Genomic DNA, 26276 nt, shown 5'->3' on the forward strand with positions numbered 1-26276 from the left:
TTAATATACCATATAACATGATAGATGAATATATACCGTAGTAATATACCATATAACATGATAGATGAATATATACCGTAGTAATATACCATATAACATGATAGATGAATATATACCGTAGTAATATACCATATAACATGATAGATGAATATATACCGTAGTAATATACCATATAACATGATAGATGAATATATACCGTAGTAATATACCATATAACATGATAGATGAATATATACCGTAGTAATATACCATATAACATGATAGATGAATATATACCGTAGTAATATACCATATAACATGATAGATGAATATATACCGTAGTAATATACCATATAACATGATAGATGAATATATACCGTAGTAATATACCATATAACATGATAGATTAATATATACCGTAGTAATATACCATATAACATGATAGATGAATATATACCGTAGTAATATACCATATAACATGATAGATGAATATATACCGTAGTAATATACCATATAACATGATAGATTAATATATACCGTAGTAATATACCATATAACATGATAGATGAATATATACCGTATTAATATACCATATAACATGATAGATGAATATATAATGTCATAATATATACCGTAGTAATATACCATATAACATGATACATGAATATATACCGTATTAATATACCATATAACATGATAGATGAATATATACCGTATTAATATACCATATAACATGATAGATGAATATATACCGTAGTAATATACCATATAACATGATAGATGAATATATACCGTAGTAATATACCATATAACATGATAGATGAATATATACCGTAGTAATATACCATATAACATGATAGATGAATATATACCGTAGTAATATACCATATAACATGATAGATGAATATATACCGTAGTAATATACCATATAACATGATAGATGAATATATACCGTAGTAATATACCATATAACATGATAGATGAATATATACCGTATTAATATACCATATAACATGATAGATGAATATATACCGTAGTAATATACCATATAACATGATAGATGAATATATAATGTCATAATATATACCGTAGTAATATACCATATAACATGATAGATGAATATATACCGTAGTAATATACCATATAACATGATAGATTAATATATACCGTAGTAATATACCATATAACATGATAGATGAATATATACCGTAGTAATATACCATATAACATGATAGATGAATATATACCGTATTAATATACCATATAACATGATAGATGAATATATACCGTATTAATATACCATATAACATGATAGATGAATATATACCGTAGTAATATACCATATAACATGATAGATGAATATATACCGTAGTAATATACCATATAACATGATAGATGAATATATACCGTAGTAATATACCATATAACATGATAGATGAATATATACCGTAGTAATATACCATATAACATGATAGATGAATATATACCGTAGTAATATACCATATAACATGATAGATGAATATATACCGTAGTAATATACCATATAACATGATAGATGAATATATACCGTATTAATATACCATATAACATGATAGATGAATATATACCGTAGTAATATACCATATAACATGATAGATGAATATATAATGTCATAATATATACCGTAGTAATATACCATATAACATGATAGATGAATATATACCGTAGTAATATACCATATAACATGATAGATTAATATATACCGTAGTAATATACCATATAACATGATAGATGAATATATACCGTAGTAATATACCATATAACATGATAGATGAATATATACCGTATTAATATACCATATAACATGATAGATGAATATATACCGTAGTAATATACCATATAACATGATAGATGAATATATACCGTATTAATATACCATATAACATGATAGATGAATATATACCGTAGTAATATACCATATAACATGATAGATGAATATATACCGTAGTAATATACCATATAACATGATAGATTAATATATACCGTAGTAATATACCATATAACATGATAGATGAATATATACCGTAGTAATATACCATATAACATGATAGATGAATATATACCGTAGTAATATACCATATAACATGATAGATGAATATATACCGTAGTAATATACCATATAACATGATAGATGAATATATACCGTATTAATATACCATATAACATGATAGATGAATATATACCGTAGTAATATACCATATAACATGATAGATGAATATATACCGTAGTAATATACCATATAACATGATAGATGAATATATAATGTCATAATATATACCGTATTAATATACCATATAACATGATAGATGAATATATACCGTAGTAATATACCATATAACATGATAGATGAATATATACCGTAGTAATATACCATATAACATGATAGATGAATATATACCGTAGTAATATACCATATAACATGATAGATGAATATATAATGTCATAATATATACCGTATTAATATACCATATAACATGATAGATGAATATATACCGTAGTAATATACCATATAACATGATAGATTAATATATACCGTAGTAATATACCATATAACATGATAGATGAATATATACCGTAGTAATATACCATATAACATGATAGATGAATATATACCGTATTAATATACCATATAACATGATAGATGAATATATACCGTAGTAATATACCATATAACATGATAGATGAATATATACCGTATTAATATACCATATAACATGATAGATGAATATATACCGTATTAATATACCATATAACATGATAGATGAATATATAATGTCATAATATATACCGTAGTAATATACCATATAACATGATAGATGAATATATACCGTAGTAATATACCATATAACATGATAGATGAATATATACCGTAGTAATATACCATATAACATGATAGATGAATATATACCGTAGTAATATACCATATAACATGATAGATGAATATATACCGTATTAATATACCATATAACATGATAGATGAATATATACCGTAGTAATATACCATATAACATGATAGATGAATATATACCGTAGTAATATACCATATAACATGATAGATTAATATATACCGTATTAATATACCATATAACATGATAGATGAATATATAATGTCATAATATATACCGTAGTAATATACCATATAACATGATACATGAATATATACCGTAGTAATATACCATATAACATGATAGATGAATATATACCGTAGTAATATACCATATAACATGATAGATGAATATATACCGTAGTAATATACCATATAACATGAGGACATTCTTCCCGCTGATGTTTTGATTGAATCTTCCCAGCCTTCCTTATTATTATTATTATTATTATTATTATTATTATTATTATGTATCATTATTATTATCATTATTATTATTATTATTCATCATTATTAATTATTATTCAGTATTATTGTTGTTTTTATTATTATTCATTATTGTCATTATTGTTATTATTATTCATTAATATTATTATTATTTTTGTTATTATTATTCATTCGTATTATTATTATTATTCATTAGTATTATTATTATTCATGATTGCCATTATTATTATTCATGATTGCCATTATTATTATTCATTATTGTTAGTGTTCATTATTATGTATGATTGTTATTATTATTATTATTATTATTATTACTGTATTTATTATTGCTATTATTATTATTCATTATTGTTATTATTCATTATTATTTATGATTGTTATTATTATTCATTATTGTTATTATTCATTATTATTTATGATTGTTATTATTATTCATTATTGTTATTATTAATTATTATTTATGATTGTTATTATTATTCATTATTGTTATTATTAATTATTATGTATGATTGTTATTATTATTATTATTATTCGTTATTGCTATTATTACTGTATTTATTATTGTTATTATTACTGTATTTATTATTGCTATTATTATTCCTTGATATAAAGACATGAGAACTTCAGAGATGAATGATTCCCCATCTGGTTTTAGATCCCCTACAGCCTCTCATTTTAGATCCCCTACAGCCTCTCCTTTTAAAACCCCCTACAGCCTCTCATTTTAGATCCCCTACAGCCTCTCCTTTTAAAACCCCCTACAGCCTCTCCTTTTAAAAACCCCTACAGCCTCTCTCTTTTTAAAACCCCCTACAGCCTCTCTTTTTAAAACCCCCTACAGCCTCTCTTTTTAAAACCCCCTAGAGCCTCTCCTTTTAAAAACCCCTACAGCCTCTCCCTTTAAAACCCCCTACAGCCTCTCCTTTTAAAACCCCCTACAGCCTCTCATTTTAAAACCCCTTACAGCCTCTCCTTTTAAAACCCCCTACAGCCTCTCATTTTAAAACCCCCTACAGCCTCTCATTTTAAAACCCCTTACAGCCTCTCCTTTTAAAACCCCCTACAGCCTCTCATTTTAAAACCCCTTACAGCCACAAATGTGATTAGTTTGAACTGGCTCAGCAGAAACAGTCCAGGTTAAGGATATGTGTCAAATGGGATGCCGTTTGGAACCAATCCTATGTCACAGCACGATTTTAACTAACTCATTTCTCATTGATTTGTTTTTCCGCCTACATCCTCCCTTCTCCTCTCCTCCCTTTTGCTCCTCTCCTCCTCCCCTCTCCTCCCTTCTGCTCCTCTCCTCCTCTCCTCCCCTCTCCCCCCTTCTGCCCCTCTCCTCCCTTCTGCTCCTCTCCTCCCTTCTGCTCCTCTCCTCCCCTCTCCCCCCTTCTGCCCCTCTCCTCCCCCCTTCTGCTCCTCTCCTCCCCTCTCCTCCCTTCTGCTCCTCTCCTCCTCTCCTCCCCTCTACCCCTTCTGCTCCTCCTCTCCTCCCCTCTCCCCCCTTCTGCTCCTCTCCTCCCCTCTCCTCCCTTCTGCCCCTCTCCTCCCCCCTCCCCCCTTCTGCCCCTCTCCTCCCTTCTGCTCCTCTCCTCCCCTCTCCCCCCTTCTGCCCCTCTCCTCCCCCCTCCCCCCTTCTGCTCCTCTCCTCCCCTCTCCTCCCTTCTGCTCCTCTCCTCCTCTCCTCCCCTCTACCCCTTCTGCTCCTCCTCTCCTCCCCTCTCCCCCCTTCTGCTCCTCTCCTCCCCTCTCCTCCCTTCTGCTCCTCTCCTTCCCTCTCATCCCATCTCCTCCCTTCTCATCCCATCTCCTCCCTTCTGCTCCTCTCCTCCCTTCCTCTCTTCTCCTGTCCTACCTACAGAAACATCAGCCAAAGAGGGTCTTCTTCTGTGGTGCCAGAGGAAGACTGCTCCCTACAAGAATGTCAACATTCAGAACTTTCACATTAGGTAATAGAAGAACCCTACGTCCCAAATGGCACCCTATTATATAGCACTGGTTACAAGTAGTGTACTATATAGGGAATAGGGTGCCATAGGGCCTTAGTTAAAAGTAGTGCACTATATAGGGAATAGGGTGCCATAGGGCCTTAGTTAAAAGTAGTGCACTATATAGGGAATAGGGTGCCATAGGGTCTTAGTTAAAAGTAGTGCACTATATAGGGAATAGGGTGCAATTTGGGATGCACACAAGGCCTCTGCTAGAGGTTTTACAGGCAGTGTGATTCAGCCTCGGAGTCAGGACTGGTGTTCATAAGATGGAGGACAATAATTGAACAGAGAAGGGGGAGGAGGGGGAGGAGAGGAGAGGACTCAGAGGCTGGTCAGACCCGGCTCTATGAACACCAGTCCTGACTCCGAGGCTGGTCAGACCCGGCTCTATGAACACCAGTCCTGACTCCGAGGCTGGTCAGACCCGGCTCTATGAACACCAGTCCTGACTCCGAGGCTGGTCAGGCCCGGCTCTATGAACACCAGTCCTGACTCCGAGGCTGGTCAGACCCGGCTCTATGAACACCAGTCCTGACTCCGAGGGTGGTCAGACCAACAATGTGTTCTGTGATGTGCATCAGAGTGTTAGAGCTCGTTGTTGTTTTAATGAGGACCTGATGGCACATGAATGTAGCTCATCTATCAGTCCACATAGGGTAGATTCTCTGCCATGGCAATGCCTTCTGGAAGGATGGACAGGGAGAGAAGGTCAAAGTGAATTTAAATAGTGTGTAGGTTTAGGGATTCCTCAGTGCTGCTCTATAGTATATGCTCCATGGTTTGGTGTGTTATGATTCATCCTAATGTTCTCTTATATCTCTCTCTCTGTCTCTCTCTGTCTCTCTCTCTCCCTCTCTTTGTCTCTCTCTCAGCTGGAAAGATGGGTTGGGATTCTGTGCTCTCATACACAGACACCGTCCAGAGCTCATTGACTATGGCAAGCTGCGCAAGGTGAGGCTACTGCTACTGTTTTACCATAGCAGTCTTCCCACCACTAATGCAAATCACGTCTAACGAGGTGGAAATGATCCTCTATCTGTTTTTCCTCTCGCTTAATAACACGTCTGTATCGGGTCACAAGGCCAGAAACAGATGCAGATATGGGAGGCAGATGGAGGCAGATGTAGGCAGATGCAGACATGGGAGGCAGATGCAGACATGGGAGGCAGATGGAGGCAGATGCAGACATGGCAGGCAGATGGAGGCAGATGTAGGCAGATGCAGACATGGGAGGCAGATGCAGACATGGGAGGCAGATGGAGGCAGATGCAGACATGGCAGGCAGATGGATGCAGACATGGCAGGCAGATGGAGGCAGATGGACTCTTCGATATTTATTGTAATCCAAAAGGCAGTAGGCAAGAGAATGGTTGTGGACGGGCAGAAGGTCAAAACCAGTTCAGAGTTCAGGAGGTACCGAAGGGCAGGCAGGTTCGAGGTCAGGGCAGGCAGACAGGTCAGGCAGGTGGGTATAGAGTCCAGAAACAGGCAAGGGTCAAAAGGAGGACGAGCAAAAGAGAGAATAGAAGAAGCAGGAGCGCGGGGAAAAACACGCTGGTTGACAGGGATAAATACACTGGTACAGAGAGACAGGAAACACAGGGATAAATACACTGGTACAGAGAGACAGGAAACACAGGGATAAATACACTGGTACAGAGAGACAGGAAACACAGGGATAAATACACTGGTACAGAGAGACAGGAAACACAGGGATAAATACACTGGTACAGAGAGACAGGAAACACAGGGATAAATACACTGGTACAGAGAGACAGGAAACACAGGGATAAATACACTGGTACAGAGAGACAGGAAACACAGGGATAAATACACTGGTACAGAGAGACAGGAAACACAGGGATAAATACACTGGGGAAAATAAGCGACACCTGTAAGGGGTGGAGACAATCACAGGAACAGGTGAAACAGATCAGGGTGTGACAGTATGTGTACCGGTCTGTGTACCTGTCTCTCTACCTGTCTGTCTGCCTACATGTCTACCTGTCTGTCTGCCTACATGTCTGTCTGTCCCTCTACCTGTCTGCCTACATGTCTGTCTGTCCCTTTACCTGTCTGTCTACCTGTCTCTCCGTCTGTCTGTCTGTCTGTCCCTCTACCTGTCTGTACCACAGGTAGGTAGGTAGGTGGACGGACGGGAGGGCGGACTGTCTGTCTGTATTCCTCCTCCTCTCTCCTGTAGGATGACCCCTGACCTCTATCGCTCTGTCTCTCCTCTCACCTGTAGGATGACCCCTGACCTCTATCTCTGTCTCTCCTCTCTCCTGTAGGATGACCCCTGACCTCTATCTCTGTCTCTCCTGTAGGATGACCCCTGACCTCTATCTCTGTCTCTCCTCTCTCCTGTAGGATGACCCCTGACCTCTATCTCTGTCTCTCCTCTCTCCTGTAGGATGACCCCATGACTAACCTGAACACAGCCTTCGACGTGGCAGAGAAGTACCTGGACATTCCCAAGATGTTGGACGCTGAGGGTAAGACCAGGAGGGTCAAGGGTTAAGGAAGTGTTTCCCAAACCTGGTCCTGGGGACCCAACCCGTTTATTATTTGAATCGGGTGTTAGTGCTTGGGTCAAAACGAACATGTCCTTTAGGTCCCCAGAACCAGGATGAAGAAACACTGGGCTAAGCAGACGGAAGTGGAGACTGACATTCATTAAAAATGACCTTAACAGTGTTGTTTGGTGTTTAACTAGATACAAATGCAGCTGGCACCCTATTCCCTATTAAGTGCACTACTTTTGACCAGCTTTGGTGAAAAGTAGTGCACTATATAGGGAATAGGGATGCTACCATTGTCTTTTTTTTCAGTGGTATTTGTTTATACCAAGACATTTTGACCCCACAGAGGTTGTCTGGTCCTCTCATTTTTCAGGAAGCTGAACAGAGGAATACAGTCAGATGACAGACTGCTCTCTCTATTCTGTTCCTCTTGCCTTGTCCCAGTGTCTCTGGCTATCTCTGTACATAAATATACATGTCATAGAGGGTTAGAGAGAGAGTGTGTGTGTTTGTGTGCGTGCGTGTGCACGTGCACGTGTGTGTTTGCGTGCGAGTGCGTTTTTTTCTAGAATTTTCCCTAGATTAGCACCCTGTCTGGAGTTACCCAAAGTGGAGTTTTTCTTCCTGGATATTATTATCCTGTTTATCAAGCTGTCATCGTGTTATCGTGGGGTGGAGGTTCTTTACCATAGAGTTGGATAGAGCAGGAGGTCTAAAAAAAAAAAAAAAAATGGGGGGGGGGAAGAACAGAACACTTATTTTTTTTAAATAAATAAGAATAATAATTAAAAAATGTAGAAACATAATTCCACTTTGACATTACGGGGTATTATTGTGTGTAGACCAGTGACACAAAATCTAATCTTAAAACATTTTAAATTCAGGCTGTAGCACAATGTGGGAAAAGTCAAGAGGGCGTGTGAATACTTTCTGAAGGCTCTGCTGTCACTGAAGCTATTATTGCAAAGATCCGCCCTCTATTTCAACTCTATGGTCTTGACTCATTTTGTCTGTTGTGTGTTGAACCTGTCCAGAAGTAGTATACTGTATATAGAGAATAGGGTGTGTTTACCATTCACCCCCAGTCTTTACGACATGTCATTTATCTGTTGTTTAACATGATCATTACCATACCCCCTTCTCCCTCTCCTCGTTCCTCCACCCCCCCCCCCCCCCATCCACCCTTTCTCTCCACAGACATCGTAGGCACAGCCCGCCCAGATGAAAAGGCCATCATGACCTACGTGTCTAGCTTCTACCACGCATTCTCTGGCGCTCAGAAGGTATCCCAGGATGCAACGCTCCCCTCTCCTCCTCACCTCATCCTCCTCCTCACCTCTCATCCTCCTCCTCACCTCTCCCTCCACCTCCTCTCCTCCTCACCACCTCCTGGTTGTTCGGTTCCTGCTCCTCTATCTGTCCTCTAACACTAACCATATTCTCTCTCTGCAGCTGCACCGCCCCACAACAGGGGGGAACCGCTCACGCTCTTCCTCCTCTCTCTCCGTATTGGTTCACAGTTTCACACTTTCCAAATGCATGATGGGAAAATAAATAGTCTATCTCTGTTGCTATAACAGGCACCAGTCAGACAGACCAGTCTACCACAACTAACTCAACTCCTAGTACACAACTAACTCAACTCCTAGTACACAACTAACTCAACTCCTAGCACACAACTAGCTCAACTCCTAGCACACAACTAACTCAACTCCTAGTACACAACTAACTCAACTCCTAGCACAGAACTAGCTCAACTCCTAGCACACAACTAACTCAACTCCTAGCACACAACTAACTCAACATGTAATTGTTTGATTGGATTCATTACTTTATGTAGTGAGGGAGGGAGGGTGGGGGGGAAGGATGCTCCTTAACCTCAACTACCACCAATGTGTACTTGGTCACCTTTGAGTTGAATGGGTCATGTTTTCATTGGATCTCTCTCCATCTGGTTCTGCAGTGGTTGATCTCTTATCTGATACCATCTGGTTCTGCAGTGGTTGATCTCTTATGTGAAACCATCTGGTTCTGCAGTGGTTGATCTCTTATCTGATACCATCTGGTTCTGCAGTGGTTGATCTCTTATCTGATACCATCTGGTTCTACAGTGGTTGATCTCTTATGTGAAACCATCTGGTTCTACAGTGGTTGATCTCTTATCTGATACCATCTGGTTCTACAGTGGTTGATCTCTTATGTGAAACCATCTGGTTCTACAGTGGTTGATCTCTTATCTGATACCATCTGGTTCTACAGTGGTTGATCTCTTATCTGATACCATCTGGTTCTGCAGTGGTTGATCTCCTATCTGATACCATCTGGTTCTACAGTGGTTGATCTCTTATCTGATACCATCTGGTTCTACAGTGGTTGATCTTGTGTAGTTATATAAGGACCAGAACTAGAGAAGAAGAAGAGTTGTGTAGTTATATAAGGACCAGAACTAGAGAAGAAGAAGAGTTGTGTAGTTATATAAGGACCAGAACTAAAGAAGAAGAGTTGTGTAGTTATATAAGGACCAGAACTAGAGAAGAGTTGTGTAGTTATATAAGGACCAGAACTAGAGAAGAAGAGTTGTGTAGTTATATAAGGACCAGAACTATAGAAGAAGAGTTGTGTAGTTATATAAGGACCAGAACTAGAGAAGAAGAGTTGTGTAGTTATATAAGGACCAGAACTAGAGAAGAAGAAGAAGAGTTGTGTAGTTATATAAGGACTAATTTCACTGGAGAGGTCCAGAACTAAAGAGCACATTGCAGCAGCCAGGCAGCAGAGAGACCAGCTGTGTTTAAAAGACAGAGTGGGAAAAAATATTCTCTCTATTTATAATTGGAAGAGAGGATTCAGACACTGCCTGCCTTTTATTATGGCATGTAGAAGAAGGGGAAAAATGGGGTCAAGATCAAGAGTATGAGCAGTATATAGTGAACCTCACGTAGCTCAGATTACTGTATAAAGAAGGCTACATCAAACAAATTCACACTATCAACAAGTATGATGAATACAGTCAGAAATAAATGTAAATAAATGTGGACGAGCCAACTCCTACCCACCTGTTTAGTGGTGCCACCAGGAATACTAGCCATTGGGACTATAACAGCTAAACCGCCAATAGAATCCAAACAGACAGATAAACTAACAAACCAACCAACCTGATCAGACTGGTGCCTGTTGTCTCCTCTCTCCCTGGTGTCTGACAACCTGGTCAGACTGGTGCCTGTTGGCTCACACTTTTACTCTGCGCTTCTCTCTTTTTTTTCCATCTCTCCTTCCCTCTCCCCTTCTCCTCCTCCCTTTGTTCCCTGGGCAGACATCGTTAGCACGTTGAGGCCGGATGAGAAGGCCATCATGACTTATGTGTCGTGTTACTACCACGCTTTCTCAGGCAAGCAGAAGGTACAGTACCACAGTGTTACTACCAGGCCTTCTCAGGCAAGCAGAAGGTGTGCGCCTCCCTCTAGTCTCTAGTCCTTCTAGACCACTAGAGAGCATAATAGGCCTGTACCACTAGACCATAATAGTCCTATACTACTAGAGAGCATAATAGTCCTATACCACTAGAGACCATAATAGTCCTGTACCACTAGAGACCATAATAGTCCTATACCACTAGAGACCATAATAGTCATATACAACTACACCACCAGACCATAGTCCTATACCACTACACCACCAGTCAATAGTCCTATACCACTAGACCACCATACCATAGTCCTATACCACTAGACCACCATACCATAGTCCTATACCACTAGACCACTATACTATACCATAGTCCTATACCACTAGACCACCATACCATAGTCCTATACCACTAGACCACTATACCATAGTCCTATACCACTAGACCACCATACCATAGTCCTATACCACTAGACCACTATACCATAGTCCTATACCACTAGACCACCATACCATAGTCCTATACCACTAGACCGCTATACCATAGTCCTATACCACTATACCGTAGGCCTATACCATAGTCCTATACCACTATACCATAGTCCTATACCACTATACCATAGACCTATACCATAGTCCTATACCACTATACCATAGCCCAATACCACTATACCATAGTCCTATACCACTAGACCACCATACCATGGTCCTATACCATAGTCCTATACCACTATACCATAGTCCTATATACCACCATACCATAGTCCTATACCACTACACCACCATACCATAGTCCTATACCACTAGACCACCATAACATAGTCCTATACCACTACACCACCATACCATAGTCCTATACCACTACACCACCATACCATAGTCCTATACCACTACACCACCATACCATAGTCCTTTACCACTATACTATACCATAGTCCTATACCACTAGACCACCATACCATAGTCCTATACCACTAGACCACTATACCATAGTCCTATACCACTAGACCATAGGCCTATACCATAGTCCTATACCACTATACCATAGTCCTATACCACTATACCATAGACCTATACCATAGTCCTATACCACTATACCATAGCCCTATACCACTATACAATAGTCCTATACCACTAGACCACCATACCATATTCCTATACCACTATACCATAGTCCTAAACCACTATACCACAGTCCTATACCACTACACCACCATACCATAGTCCTATACCACTAGACCACTATACCATAGTCCTATACCACTAGACCACCATACCATAGTCCTATACCACTAGACCACTATACCATAGTCCTATACGCCTATACCACCATACCATAGTCCTATACCACTAGACCACCATACCATAGTCCTATACCACTAGACCACCAGACCATAGTCCTATACCACCATACCATAGTCCTATACCACTATACCACCATACCATAGCCCTATACCACTACACCACCATACCATAGTCCTATACCACTACACCACCATACCATAGTCCTATACCACCATACCATAGTCATATACCACTAGACCACCATACCATAGTCATATACCACTAGACCACCATACCATAGTCCTATACCACTAGACCACCATACCATAGTCCTATACCACTAGACCACCATACCATAGTCCTATACCACTATACCACCATACCATAGTCCTATACCACCATACCATAGTCCTATACCACCACACCATAGTCCTATACCACTACACCACCATTCAATAGTCCTATACCACTAGACCACCATACCATGGTCCTATACCACTAGACCACTATACCATAGTCCTATACCACTATACTATACCATAGTCCTATACCACTAGACCACCATACCATAGTCCTATACCACTAGACCACTATACCATAGTCCTATACCACTATACTATACCATAGTCCTATACCACTAGACCACCATACCATAGTCCTATACCACTATATCATAGTCCTATACCACTATACCATAGGCCTATACCACTAGACACCTATACCATAGTCCTATACCACTAGACCACCATACCATAGTCCTATACCACTAGACCACTATACCATAGTCCTATACCACTATACTATACCATAGTCCTATACCACTAGACACCTATACCATAGTCCTATACCACTAGACCACCATACCATAGACCTATACCACTAGACCGCCATACCATAGACCTATACCACTAGACCGCCATACCATAGACCTATACCACTAGACCACCATACCATGGTCCTATACCACTACACCACCATACCATAGTCCTATACCACCATACCATAGTCCTATACCACTAGACACCTATACCATAGTCCTATACCACTAGACCACCATACCATAGACCTATACCACTAGACCGCCATACCATAGACCTATACCACTAGACCGCCATACCATAGGCCTATACCACTAGACCACCATACCATGGTCCTATACCACTACACCACCATACCATAGTCCTATACCACCATACCATAGTCCTATATACCACCATACCATAGTCCTATACCACTACACCACCAAACCATAGTCCTATACCACTACACCACCATACCATAGTCCTATACCACTAGACCACCATACCATAGACCTATACCACTAGACCACCATACCATAGACCTATACCACTAGACCGCCATACCATAGTCTTATACCACTAGACCACCATACCATGGTCCTATACCATAGTCCTATACCACTATACCATAGTCATATACCACTATTCCATAGTCCTATATACCACTATTCCATAGTCCTATATACCACTATACCATAGTCCTATATACCACTATAGTCCTATACCACTAGACCACCATACCCTAGTCCTATACCACTACACCACCATACCATAGTCCTATACCACCATACTATAGGGATCACGCTGTTTGTATGTGGCTTCTATGGAAGTGAAATGTGTTCGCGTGTGATCAGGGGTGTGTTCATTCCGCCGACTCTATTGAAAAACATTGAATCTCCTCAATGACAGGCCATGGATCAGCATGGTACCTGAGTGTCCTCAATCATGGATCAGCATGGTACCTGAGTGTCCTCAATCATGGATCAGCATGGTACCTGAGTGTCCTCAATCATGGATCAGCATGGTACCTGAGTGTTCTCAACCATGGATCAGCATGGTACCTGAGTGTCCTCAATAACAGGCCATGGATCAGCATGGTACCTGAGTGTCCTCAATCATGGATCAGCATGGTACCTGAGTGTTCTCAACCATGGATCAGCTTAGTACCTGAGTATCCTCAATGACAGGCCATGGATCAGCATGGTACCTCAGTGTCCTCAATCATGTATCAGCATGGTACCTGAGTGTCCTCAACCATGGATCAGCATGGTACCTGAGTGTTCTCAATCATGGATCAGCATGGTACCTGAGTGTCCTCAATCATGGATCAGCATGGTACCTGAGTGTTCTCAACCATGGATCAGCATGATACCTGAGTGTCCTCAATCATGGATCAGCATGGTACCTGAGTGTCCTCAATGACAGGCCATGGATCAGCATAGTACCTGAGTGTCCTCAATCATGGATCAGCATGGTACCTGAGTGTTCTCAACCATGGATCAGCATGGTACCTGAGTGTCCTCAATGACAGGCCATGTATCAGCATGGTACCTGAGTGTCCTCAATCATGGATCAGCATGGTACATGAGTGTCCTCAATGACAGGCCATGGATCAGCATAGTACCTGAGTGTCCTCAATCATGGATCAGCATGGTACCTGAATGTCCTCAATGACAGGCCATGGATCAGCATGGTACCTGAGTGTCCTCAATCATGGATCAGCATGGTACCTGAGTGTCCTCAATCATGGATCAGCATGGTACCTGAGTGTCCTCAATAACGGATCAGCATGGTACCTGAGTGTCCTCAATAACGGATCAGCATGGTACCTGAGTGTCCTCAATGACAGGCCATGGATCAGCATGGTACCTGAGTGTCCTCAATGACAGGCCATGGATCAGCATGGTACCTGAGTGTCCTCAATGACAGGCCATGGATCAGCATGATACCCGAGTGTCCTCAATCATGGATCAGCATGGTACCTGAGTGTTCTCAACCATGGATCAGCATGGTACCTGAGTGTCCTCAATGACAGGCCATAGATCAGCATGGTACCTCAGTGTCCTCAATCATGTATCAGCATGGTACCTGAGTGTCCTCAATCATGGATCAGCATGGTACATGAGTGTCCTCAATGACAGGCCATGGATCAGCATGGTACCTGAGTGTCCTCAATCATGGATCAGCATGGTACCTGAGTGTCCTCAATCATGGATCAGCATGGTACCTGAGTGTCCTCAATAACGGATCAGCATGGTACCTGAGTGTCCTCAATGACAGGCCATGGATCAGCATGGTACCTGAGTGTCCTCAATGACAGGCCATGGATCAGCATGGTACCTGAGTGTCCTCAATGACAGGCCATGGATCAGCATGGTACCTGAGTGTCCTCAATCATGGATCAGCATGGTACCTGAGTGTCCTCAATGACAGGCCATGGATCAGCATGGTACCTGAGTGTCCTCAATGACAGGCCATGGATCAGCATGGTACCGGAGTGTCCTCAATGACAGGCCATGGATCAGCATGGTACCGGAGTGTCCTCAATGACAGGCCATGGATCAGCATGGTACCTGAGTGTCCTCAATCATGGATCAGCATGGTACCTGAGTGTCCTCAATGACAGGCCATGGATCAGCATGGTACCTGAGTGTCCTCAATGACAGGCCATGGATCAGCATGGTACCTGAGTGTCCTCAATGACAGGCCATGGATCAGCATGGTACCTGAGTGTCCTCAATCATGGATCAGCATGGTACCTGAGTGTCCTCAATAACGGATCAGCATGGTACCTGAGTGTCCTCAATGACAGGCCATGGATCAGCATGGTACCTCAGTGTCCTCAATCATGGATCAGCATGGTACCTGATTGTCCTCAATGACAGGCCATGGATCAGCATGGTACCTGAGTGTCCTCAATCATGGATCAGCATGGTACCTGAGTGTCCTCAATGACAGGCCATGGATCAGCATGGTACCTGATTGTCCTCAATGACAGGCCATGGATCAGCATGGTACCTGAGTGTCCTCAATGACAGGTCATGGATCAGCATGGTACCTGATTGTCCACAACCATGGATCAGCATGGTACCTGAGTGTCCTCAATCATGGATCAGCATGGTACCTGAGTGTCCTCAATGACAGGCCATGGATCAGCATGGTACCTGAGTGTCCTCAATGACAGGCCATGGATCAGCATGGTACCTGAGTGTCCTCAATCATGGATCAGCATGGTGTCGGAGCCGGTGTAGTATTATTCAATCTTAGTCCTATATTTATGTTATTCCTGTTTGATGGTTTATTTCAGGGCATAGCAGGATTTCTTATAAGCGTCTGGGTTAGAGGCCCGCTCCTTGAAAGCGGAAGCTCTACCCTTTAGCTCAGTGCGGATATTGCCGGTAATCCATGGCTTCTGGTTGGGTTATGTTCGTACGGTCACTGTGGGGACAACGTCATCGGAAATAGTTGTAAATGATCCACAACATAGGGTCTGCTGCTAGTAGCTACCAAGTAACAAAATGACCCATACATATAGCGTTAACATAGTATACCATAATACGTTTATAAACCAACAAAAAAAGTATCAAAATTCAGAAATGAACAGGCTACGTGAGAAAAAGAGATACAATTGAATATGTGCTACGTTATCCAAAGGCCCTTGCGTATGATGTTGATGTCAGGCTTGCACGTGAGTGTCAATCATTTAAGTCCATATGATCGAAACTTAAGTCTTCATATAAAGTAGTCCCGATGCTTCTCGGTGGTGCAGGATGAATGGACAAGGTCCCGATGCTTCTCGGTGGTGGAGGATGAATGGACAAGGTCCCGATGCTTCTCGGTGGTGCAGGATGAATGGACAAGGTCCCGATGCTTCTCGGTGGTGGAGGATGAATGGACAAGGTCCCGATGCTTCTCGGTGGTGCAGGATGAATGGACAAGGTCCCGATGCTTCTCGGTGGTGCAGGATGAATGGACAAGGTCCCGATGCTTCTCGGTGGTGCAGGAAGAATGAACAAGGTCCCGATGCTTCTCGGTGGTGCAGGATGAATGAACAAGGTCCCGATGCTTCTCGGTGGTGCAGGAAGAATGAACCAGGTCCCGGTGCTTCTCGGTGGTGCAGGAAGAATGAACAAGGTCCCGATGCTTCTCGGTGGTGCAGGAAGAATGAACAAGGTCCCGGTGTGTCCGTTGACATGGAGCTGAACATCTTCACTTGGCATTTTACAAGGTTTTATGTAATCCAATGGAAGCGAATTATCAACATAACAAAAATGAACTTAAACATGAAGTCCAACGTTGAACGGACGGAGCCATCTCGCCTGTCATATAGAAGAAACTGAGCTAACTGATGAGCACATACAGGCTACAAATAATATAAGGAAACTTAGCTGTTATGCTAGCTGCCATATTATTCACTTAGCTGTTATGCTAGCTGCCATATTATTCACTTAGCTGTTATGCTAGCTGCCATATTATTCACTTAGCTGTTATGCTAGCTGCCATATTATTCACTTAGCTGTTATGCTAGCTGCCATATTATTCACTTAGCTGTTATGCTAGCTGCCATATTATTCACTTAGCTGTTATGCTAGCTGCCATATTATTCACTTAGCTGTTATGCTAGCTGCCATATTATTCACTTAGCTGTTATGCTAGCTTTAGTACTACAGTAGCAGCTAATACATTAGCTAATGTTAGTTAGCTTGCCAACAGTCACTTACTCGAAGGTGGTTTAATTTTCCGTAGTCCAGAGTGGTGGTAAACTTGACAGCGGCAACATGACTAGGAAGAAGATTCACGCTGTATGCCACGGATGAACGCCTCGCCTTGAGACGGAGATTCAAACCCGTGTGACCGTCCATTGTAAGTCAGCTGTAGTTTAGCTGGGAAGGCTATTCCATAGGCAATGTTGAGGGACCTGGCGTTTGACCCCATCGTAGACGTTGGAGGAGAGGGGTGGCCGGAGGAGAGGGGTGGCCGGAGGAGAGGGGTGGCCGGAAGGAGCCGGAAGCAGATGGGCTCTTTCAATGCGTAGGGGGTCCGGAAAGTTGTCCATGCCTAATGCCTCGGGAAGGCATCTCTGGAGAAATGCAACTGCGTCACCATTTTCCACTTTTTCGGATAGATTAACCAGTCTCAAATTTGACCTGTGGTGAATCTTGAGCGAGTTTAGTTTTGAAGTAAGATCCGCCACCTGTTTTTCCAACTTTTCGGGGGAGAGTTAGATATCTAGACAGAGAGGGGGAGAGTTAGATATCTAGACAGAGAGGGGGAGAGTTAGATATCTAGACAGAGAGGGGGAGAGTTAGATATCTAGACAGAGAGGGGGAGAGTTAGATATCTAGACAGAGAGGGGGAGAGTTAGATATCTAGACAGAGAGGGGGAGAGTTAGATATCTAGACAGAGAGGGGGAGAGAGAGAGTTAGATTTCTAGACAGAGAGGGGGAGAGGGAGAGTTAGATATCTGGAGAGAGGGGAAGAGTTAGACATCTAGAGAGAGGGGGAGAGAGTTAGATATCTAGAGTGAGAGTTAGATATCTAGAGAGAGTTAGATATCTAGAGAGGGAGAGAGAGTTAGATATCTAGAGAGAGGTTCGGCCAAGAGAGTTAGATATCTAGAGAGGGAGAGTGATAGATATCAACCATGACTGACAACACGGTAACAGTTCCCATGGCGATGATAGAATGTATTCACCATATTCCTTCCTGTTCCTCCCCCAGGCGGAGACTGCAGCCAATCGGATCTGCAAGGTGTTGGCTGTCAACCAGGAGAATGAGCAGCTGATGGAGGACTACGAGAAGCTGGCTAGTGATGTAAGCACCACACCCCTCCTCTGTCCCCCTCCCCCCATAATCAAATCAATTAAAATGTTATTTGTCACATGCGCCCCAATACAACAGGTGTAGACCTTGTTGTAAACAGTGAAATGTTTACTTTCAGGCCCTTAACCAACAATGCTTTAATAAGTTTTAAGAAAAAAAAGGGCTAAGTAAAATATAGATAAGTAAAACATTTTAAATATAAGTAACAAATAATTAAACAGCACCAGTAAAATAACATTGTGGAGGCTATATACAGGGGGTACCAGTACAGAGTCAATGTGGAGGCTATATACAGGGGGTACCGGTACAGAGTCAATGTGGAGGCTATACACAGGGGATACCGGTACAGAGTCAATGTGGAGGCTATATACAGGTGGTATATAGACTAACAACAAATGAACAGTAGGCAGAATTGTGCTTGTTGAATTAGCTTCCTACATTCACACTACTATATGTATTAGTCATTCACTATTAGTAACAAAATAGTATCTCTCTCTCGCTCTTTCCATTCCTTTTTCTCATTGTGCTAACCTCACCTGCTCTACCTTTACTGTCCCTCTATACCTGCCCTGCCTGTCCCTCGTCACCTCTTACCCCTACTCCTTACCATCTACTCTCTCCTCCTGTTCCTTTCTCCCTCCTCTCCTCCAATTCTCCCTCTCCTTCTGTCCCTCGTCACCTCTTACCCCCTACTCCTTACCATCTACTCTCTCCTCCTGTTCCTTTCTCCCTCCTCTCCTCCAATTCTCCCTCTCCTTCTGTCCCTCGTCACCTCTTACCCCCTACTCCTTACCATCTACTCTCTCCTCCTGTTCCTTTCTCCCTCCTCTCCTCCAATTCTCCCTCTCCTTCTGTCCCTCGTCACCTCTTACCCCCTACTCCTTACCATCTACTCTCTCCTCCTGTTCCTTTCTCCCTCCTCCAATTCTCCCTCTATGCCTCTCCTCTTCCACCCCCCCCCCCCCCCATAGCTCCTGGAGTGGATCCGTCGCACCATCCCGTGGCTGGAGAACCGTGCTCCAGAGAACACCATGCAGGCGATGCAGCAGAAGCTGGAGGACTTCAGGGACTATCGACGTCAACACAAGCCCCCCAAGGTTCTACACCCGCTTGTTATAATAACTGTCACTAATTCCTTTTATGAATCAGGGCTCCCTTGTTAACAGAGACATCGGTGTCAATGGGACTTCCCTGAATAGGTTTAATAATAACACAAACTATGTATGTATGCATGTGTGACTCAAGTCATTTTTGGATGGAAACGTCTGCTAAGTGGCGACTATAATTGTGATATTAAAAGGTCCAGGAGAAGTGTCAGCTGGAGATCAACTTCAACACCCTGCAGACCAAGCTGAGACTCAGCAACAGACCTGCCTTCATGCCCTCCGAGGGGAAGATGGTGTCGGTAGGTAGCCTACAGTATGAAGTACACTACACACACACACCTCTCTATTTCTCTGTTTCTTTCTCTCTCTCAATTCAATTTAAGGTGCTTTATTGGGAAATGGGAAACGCATGTTAAATTTGCCCAAAGCGAATCGAAGTAGATAATAAACACAAGTGAAATAAACAATAAAACAGTAACAGGAAACATTACACTGACAGAAGTTTCCAGAATAATAAAGACATTTCAAATGTCACATTATGTCAATATACAGTGTTGTAGCGATGTGTAAATAGGACAAATAAATAAATATAGGTTGTATTTACAAATGGTGTTTGTCCTATACTGGTTACAAATCTTGCTGCTGTGATGCACACTGTGGTATTTCACCCAGTAGATATGGGAGTTTATCAAAATTGGATTTGTTTTCAAATTTTTTGTGTGTCTTTGTAGTCTGAGGGAAATATGTGTCTCTAATATGGTCATACGTTGGGCAGGAGGTTAGGAAGTGCAGCTCAGTTTCCACCTCATTTTGTGGGCAGTGTGCACATAGCCTGTCTTCTCTTGAGAGCCATGTCTGTCTACGGCGGCCTTTCTCAATAGCAAGGCTATGCTCACTGAGTCGGTACATAGTCAAAGATTTCCTTAAGTTGGGTCAGTCACAGTGGTCAGGTATTCTGCCACTGTGTACTCTATGTTTAGGGCCAAATAGCATCCTAGTTTGCTCTGTTTTTTTTGTAAATTCTTTCCAATGTGTCAAGTAATTATCTTTTTGTTTTCTCATGATTTCTCTCTCTCTCGCTCTTTCTCTCTCATCACGCCCTCTGTTTAAGTCAGTTGCTATTTACACAGCACATTCGAGGAGATCAGCATCGGCTTTAGCAAGACGCTACTCAGATTCCCTGAATCTCAATCACAAAACGAGCAGCTACACTGAACACAAATATAAACGCAACATGTAAAGTGTTGGTTCCATGTTTCATGAACTGAAATAAAAGATCCCAGAAATGTTCCATACGCACACAAAAAGCGTATTTCTCTCAAGTTTTGAGCCCAAATTTGTTTTACATCCCTGTTAGTGAGCATTTCTCCTTTGCCAAGATAATCCATCCACCTGACAGGTGTGGCCTATCAAGAAGCTGATTAAACAGCATGATCATCACACAGGTGGACCTTGTGCTGGGGACAATAACTCTAAAATGTGCAGTTTTGTCACACAACACAATGCCACAGATGTCTCAAGTTTTGAGGGAGGATGCAATTGTCACGCTGACTGCAGGAATGTCCACCAGAGCTGTTGCCAGAGAATTGTATGTTCATTTCTCTACCATAAGCCGCTCAACCAACGTCATTTTAGAGAATTTGGCAGTACGTCCAACCGGCCTCACAGCCACAGACCACGTGTAACCACGACAGCCCAGGACCTCCACATCCGGCTTCTTCACCTGTGGGATCATCTGAGAACAGCCACCCGGTCAGCTAATGAAACTGTGGGATCGTCTGAGAACAGCCACCCGGTCAGCTGATGAAACTGTGGGTTTGCATGAAGAACTTCAGTTGTGCAAACAATCCAGCCTGAAGCCTCGTTACCATCGGGACTTTAAATCAGCCCCCCCCCCTCGGACACGGCTGGAATTGGACTGTTGATTGGTGACTGTAAGCTGAACCTATATGTTAGTTGTTGTATTTGTGCAGGACGTCTCTAACGCCTGGGGCGGTCTAGAAGGGGCGGAGAAGGGTTATGAGGAGTGGCTCCTCAACGAGATACGCCGGCTGGAGAGACTCGACCACCTGGCCGAGAAGTTTCGTCAGAAAGCAGCCATCCACGAAACCTGGACTGAAGGTACCAGAACCATGAAACAGAAACCACATCTGTTTCCGTTTGACCATTTTTTTTGAAGCTAGTATTATAAGTGACTTAATTGTAAACTGTATTGTTGGTTAAAAAAAACTATTTGGGCTGAGATCCCACTAACGGGATCGATATGACAACAGCCAGTGAAAAGTGCAGGGCGCCAAAATTTAAAAACAACAGAAATCCCATAATTACAATTCCTCAAACATACAAGTATTTTACACCATTTTAAAGATACACTTCTTGTTAATCCCACCGCAGTGTCCGATTTCAAAAAGGCTTTACGACGAAAGCAAACCAAACGATTATGTTAGGTCAGAGCCAAGTCACAGAAAAACACAGCCATTTTTCCAGCCGAAGAGGAGTCACAAAAAGCAGAAATAGAGAAAAAATTAATCACTAACCTTTGATGATTTTCATCAGATGACACTTATAGGACTTCATGTTACACAATACATGTATGTTTTGTTCGATAAAGTTCATATTTATATCCAGAAATCTCAGTATATATTGGCGTGTTACGTTCAGTAGTTCCAAAACATCCTGTGATTCTGCAGAGAGCCACGTCAATTTACAGAAATACTCATAATAAACATTGATAAAAGATACAACTATTATGCACGGAATTATAGATACACTTCTCCTTAATGCAACCGCTGTGTCAGATTTTTAAAAAGCTTTATCGAAAAAGCACACCATGCAATAATCTGAGTACAGCGCTCAGACAACAAATCAAGCCAAACAGATATCCGCCATGTTGTGTCAACAGAAGTCAGAAATAGCATTATAAATATTCACTTACCTTTGATCTTCATCAGAATGCACTCCCAGGAATCCCAGTTCCACAATAAATGTTTGTTTTGTTCGATATCGTCCATCATTTATGTCTAAATATCTCCTTTTTGTTCGCGCGTTTAGCCCAGTAAGCCAAATTCATGACGTGCGAAAAGTTCCGTTACAGTCCATAGTAACATGTCAAACGATGTATAGAATCAATCTTTAGGATGTTTTTAACATAAATCTTCAATAATGTTCCAACCGGAGAATTCCTTTGTCTTCAGAAATGCAATGGAACTCAAGCTAACTCTCACGTGAACACGCGTGGCCAGCTCGTGGCTCTCTAGCAGACCTCTGACTCATTCAGCTCCCATTCCCCCTTCCTTCACAGTAGAAGCATCAAACAAGGTTCTAAAGACTGTTGACATCTAGTAGAAGCCTTGGGAAGTGCAATTTGACCCCATAGACACTGTGCATTCGATAGGGAATGAGTTGAAAACTACAAACCTCAGATTTCCCACTTCCTGGTTGGATTTTTTTCTCAGGTTTTCGCCTGCCATATGAGTTATGTTATACTCACAGACATCATTCAAACAGTTTTAGAAACTTCAGAGTGTTTTATATCCAAATCTACTAATAATATGCATATATTAGCAACAGGGCCTGAGTAGCAGACAGTTTACTCTGGGCAACTTATTCAGCCAAGCTACTCAATACTGCCCCCAGCCATAACAAGTTAAGGGCTTGTCAAGTCAACATTTCACTGTAAGGTCTATACATGTTTTATTCAGCACACGTGACAAATAACGATTTGATTCGTTACCCAGAAATGATTGGATCACTGTGTGCAGCACCTTTAAATATGTATCATGTCCTCTGTAATCTGTTTTTGTTCAACATACATTCTGTATTCGTGTATTTACTGTGTATACATTTTCCAGCGATGTCTGTGGTGTGTCTCCCCCTGCAGGTAAGGAGGTGATGCTGCAGGCGCGGGACTTTGAGACGGCTTCTCTGTCTGAGATCAAGGCTCTGTTGAAGAAACACGAGGCCTTCGAGAGCGACCTGGCCGCGCACCAGGACCGCGTAGAGCAGATAGCTGCCATCGCTCAGGAGTTAAAGTAAGGAGGGAGGAGGAATGGAGGGAGGAGGAATGGAGGGAGGAGGAATGGAGGGAGGAGGAATGGAGGGAGGAGGAATGGAGGGAAGAGGGATGGAGGGAAGAGGGATGGAGGGAAGAGGGATGGAGGGAAGAGGGATGGAGGAAAGAGGGATGGATGGATGGATGAAGGAGGGAGGAAGGGAGGGATTGGGGGAGTGGAGGGAAGAGGGATGGAGGGAGGGAGGGGGGAAGGGAGGGATTGGGAGAGGGGGGGGATGGAGGAAGGAGTGGAGGGAAGAGGGAGGGATGGGAGGGATGGATCTGTTTTGATTGAAGTTCCTCCACTATCTTTACAATATGGCTGCTATAACATAACATTGACCTGCTCTGTCTCGTACCCCTGTCTCGTTCCTCAGTGAGCTGGACTACTATGACTCCCCCAGTGTGAACGCTCGCTGCCAGAACATCTGTGACCAATGGGATGCCCTGGGAGCCTTGACTCAGAAACGCAGCGAGGCTCTGCAGGTACAGTAGGAGGGGCTTAGTGGGGCGGGGCTCTGCAGGTACAGTAGGAGGGGCTTAGTGGGGCGGGGCTCTGCAGGTACAGTAGGAGGGGCTTAGTGGGGCGAGGCTCTGCAGGTACAGTAGGAGGGGCTTAGTGGGACGGGGCTCTGCAGGTACAATAGGAGGGGCTTAGTGGGGAGAGGTTCTGCAGGAACAGTAGGAGGGGCTTAGTGGTTCAACAGGTACAGTAGGAGGGGCTTAGTGGGGAATGGTCCAGCAGGTGCAGTTCGAGGGGCTTAGTGGGGCAGAGCTCTGCAGGTACAGTAGGACGGGCTTAGTGGGGCAGAGCTCTGCAGGTACAGTAGGAGGGGCTTATTGGGGCGGGGCTCTGCAGGTATAGTAGGAGGGGCTTAGTGGGGCGGGGCTCTGCAGGTACAGTAGGAGGGGCTTAGTGGGGCGGGGCTCTGCAGGTACAGTAGGAGGGGCTTAGTGGGGCGGGGCTCTGCAGGTACAGTAGGAAAAGCTTAGTGGGGAGGGGCTCTGCAGGTACAGTAGGAGGGGCTTAACAGGGTGTGTCTCTGTAGGTAGGATGGGCTTAGTGGGCGTGGTCTACAGGGAGGAGGTGCTTAGTGAGTAGTGGTCCTTTAAGTAGGAGGAGCTTATCATAGAGCATGGACATGTAATTACTCGAAGGGACGAAGCCCAAGCCTCTGAGACCTCGGAACGTTCACTTGAATGGGAATTTATTTCTATGGGGCAGACAGGAAGCACTGTCCTTCACAGGAAAGAGACAGTCCATTACTGATGTATACTGTATATGTCAGGGATAAAAGCTCATGTTCTCTACATTACCTTGGAAACAAGGGACGACGCAGGAGCCGAGTCCCTTTGCAGAGTCCATTTTTCTCCAAGGTAATGTACAAAACTGAGGAGTTTATCCCACTTATACCATGCCACACTTATACATGCTTGAAGACATGGCTAAAGGTCAATCAGATTTGTGAACATGGTCCCTAGCTGTGTGTTGCCGCTTTCCATGTTGTCTGTTGTCTGTAGCTTGTGAGGTGTGGAAACACGTCGTTACTTTTATGAATTTTATCTTGCTGCTTTTTGTTTTATGTTGCTCTGTCTGTATGCTACGTCTTGCTTGTCCTATGTTGCTCTGTCTGTATGCTACGTCTTGCTTGTCCTATGCTGCTATTGTCTATATTGTAATTGTTTTTAATAACCTGCCCAGGGACTGCGGTTGAAAATTAGCCGGCTGGCTAAAACCGGCACTTTTACTGAAACGTTGATTAATGTGCCCTGTCCCTGTAAAAATAAAAATAAACTCAAACTCAAACCACCGTTTCCAAAGAAAACACATATTTACTGGTATGAATACTTTTTTTTTTGGTTTATATTTTTTTGTTAAGTGAATCCATACTTTCTCATCTTTTGGGTGCTAGAGATGCGACCCAGTCGCTCGTTCTTCAAGTC

The 26276-nt window shown here is 42.7% G+C and overlaps 1 protein-coding gene across 6 annotated transcripts in view; it reads left to right on the forward strand.

Annotated features, from left to right (window-relative positions):
• Positions 1 to 26276, forward strand: part of LOC110504277 (alpha-actinin-1) — a 124100-nt gene that overhangs the window by 78684 nt on the left and 19140 nt on the right. For 3 of the 6 annotated variants that reach the window (XM_036962557.2, XM_036962559.2, XM_036962561.2), the window contains exons 5-14: positions 5211 to 5298; positions 6213 to 6291; positions 7754 to 7835; positions 9060 to 9145; positions 19074 to 19166; positions 20147 to 20272; positions 20476 to 20580; positions 22255 to 22402; positions 24162 to 24312; positions 24710 to 24818. In XM_036962557.2, coding sequence (XP_036818452.1) covers positions 5211 to 5298; positions 6213 to 6291; positions 7754 to 7835; positions 9060 to 9145; positions 19074 to 19166; positions 20147 to 20272; positions 20476 to 20580; positions 22255 to 22402; positions 24162 to 24312; positions 24710 to 24818 — 1067 coding nt within the window. Of the gene's footprint in view, positions 1 to 5210; positions 5299 to 6212; positions 6292 to 7753; positions 7836 to 9059; positions 9146 to 11175; positions 11262 to 19073; positions 19167 to 20146; positions 20273 to 20475; positions 20581 to 22254; positions 22403 to 24161; positions 24313 to 24709; positions 24819 to 26276 lie in introns of all 6 variants that reach the window. The other 3 variants (XM_090221383.1, XM_036962558.2, XM_036962560.2) reach the window with 1 other exon arrangement.

This window comes from Oncorhynchus mykiss, chromosome 25, assembly GCF_057628025.1.
Source record: "Oncorhynchus mykiss isolate SJ-2025 chromosome 25, ASM5762802v1, whole genome shotgun sequence".
NCBI lineage: Eukaryota > Metazoa > Chordata > Actinopteri > Salmoniformes > Salmonidae > Oncorhynchus > Oncorhynchus mykiss.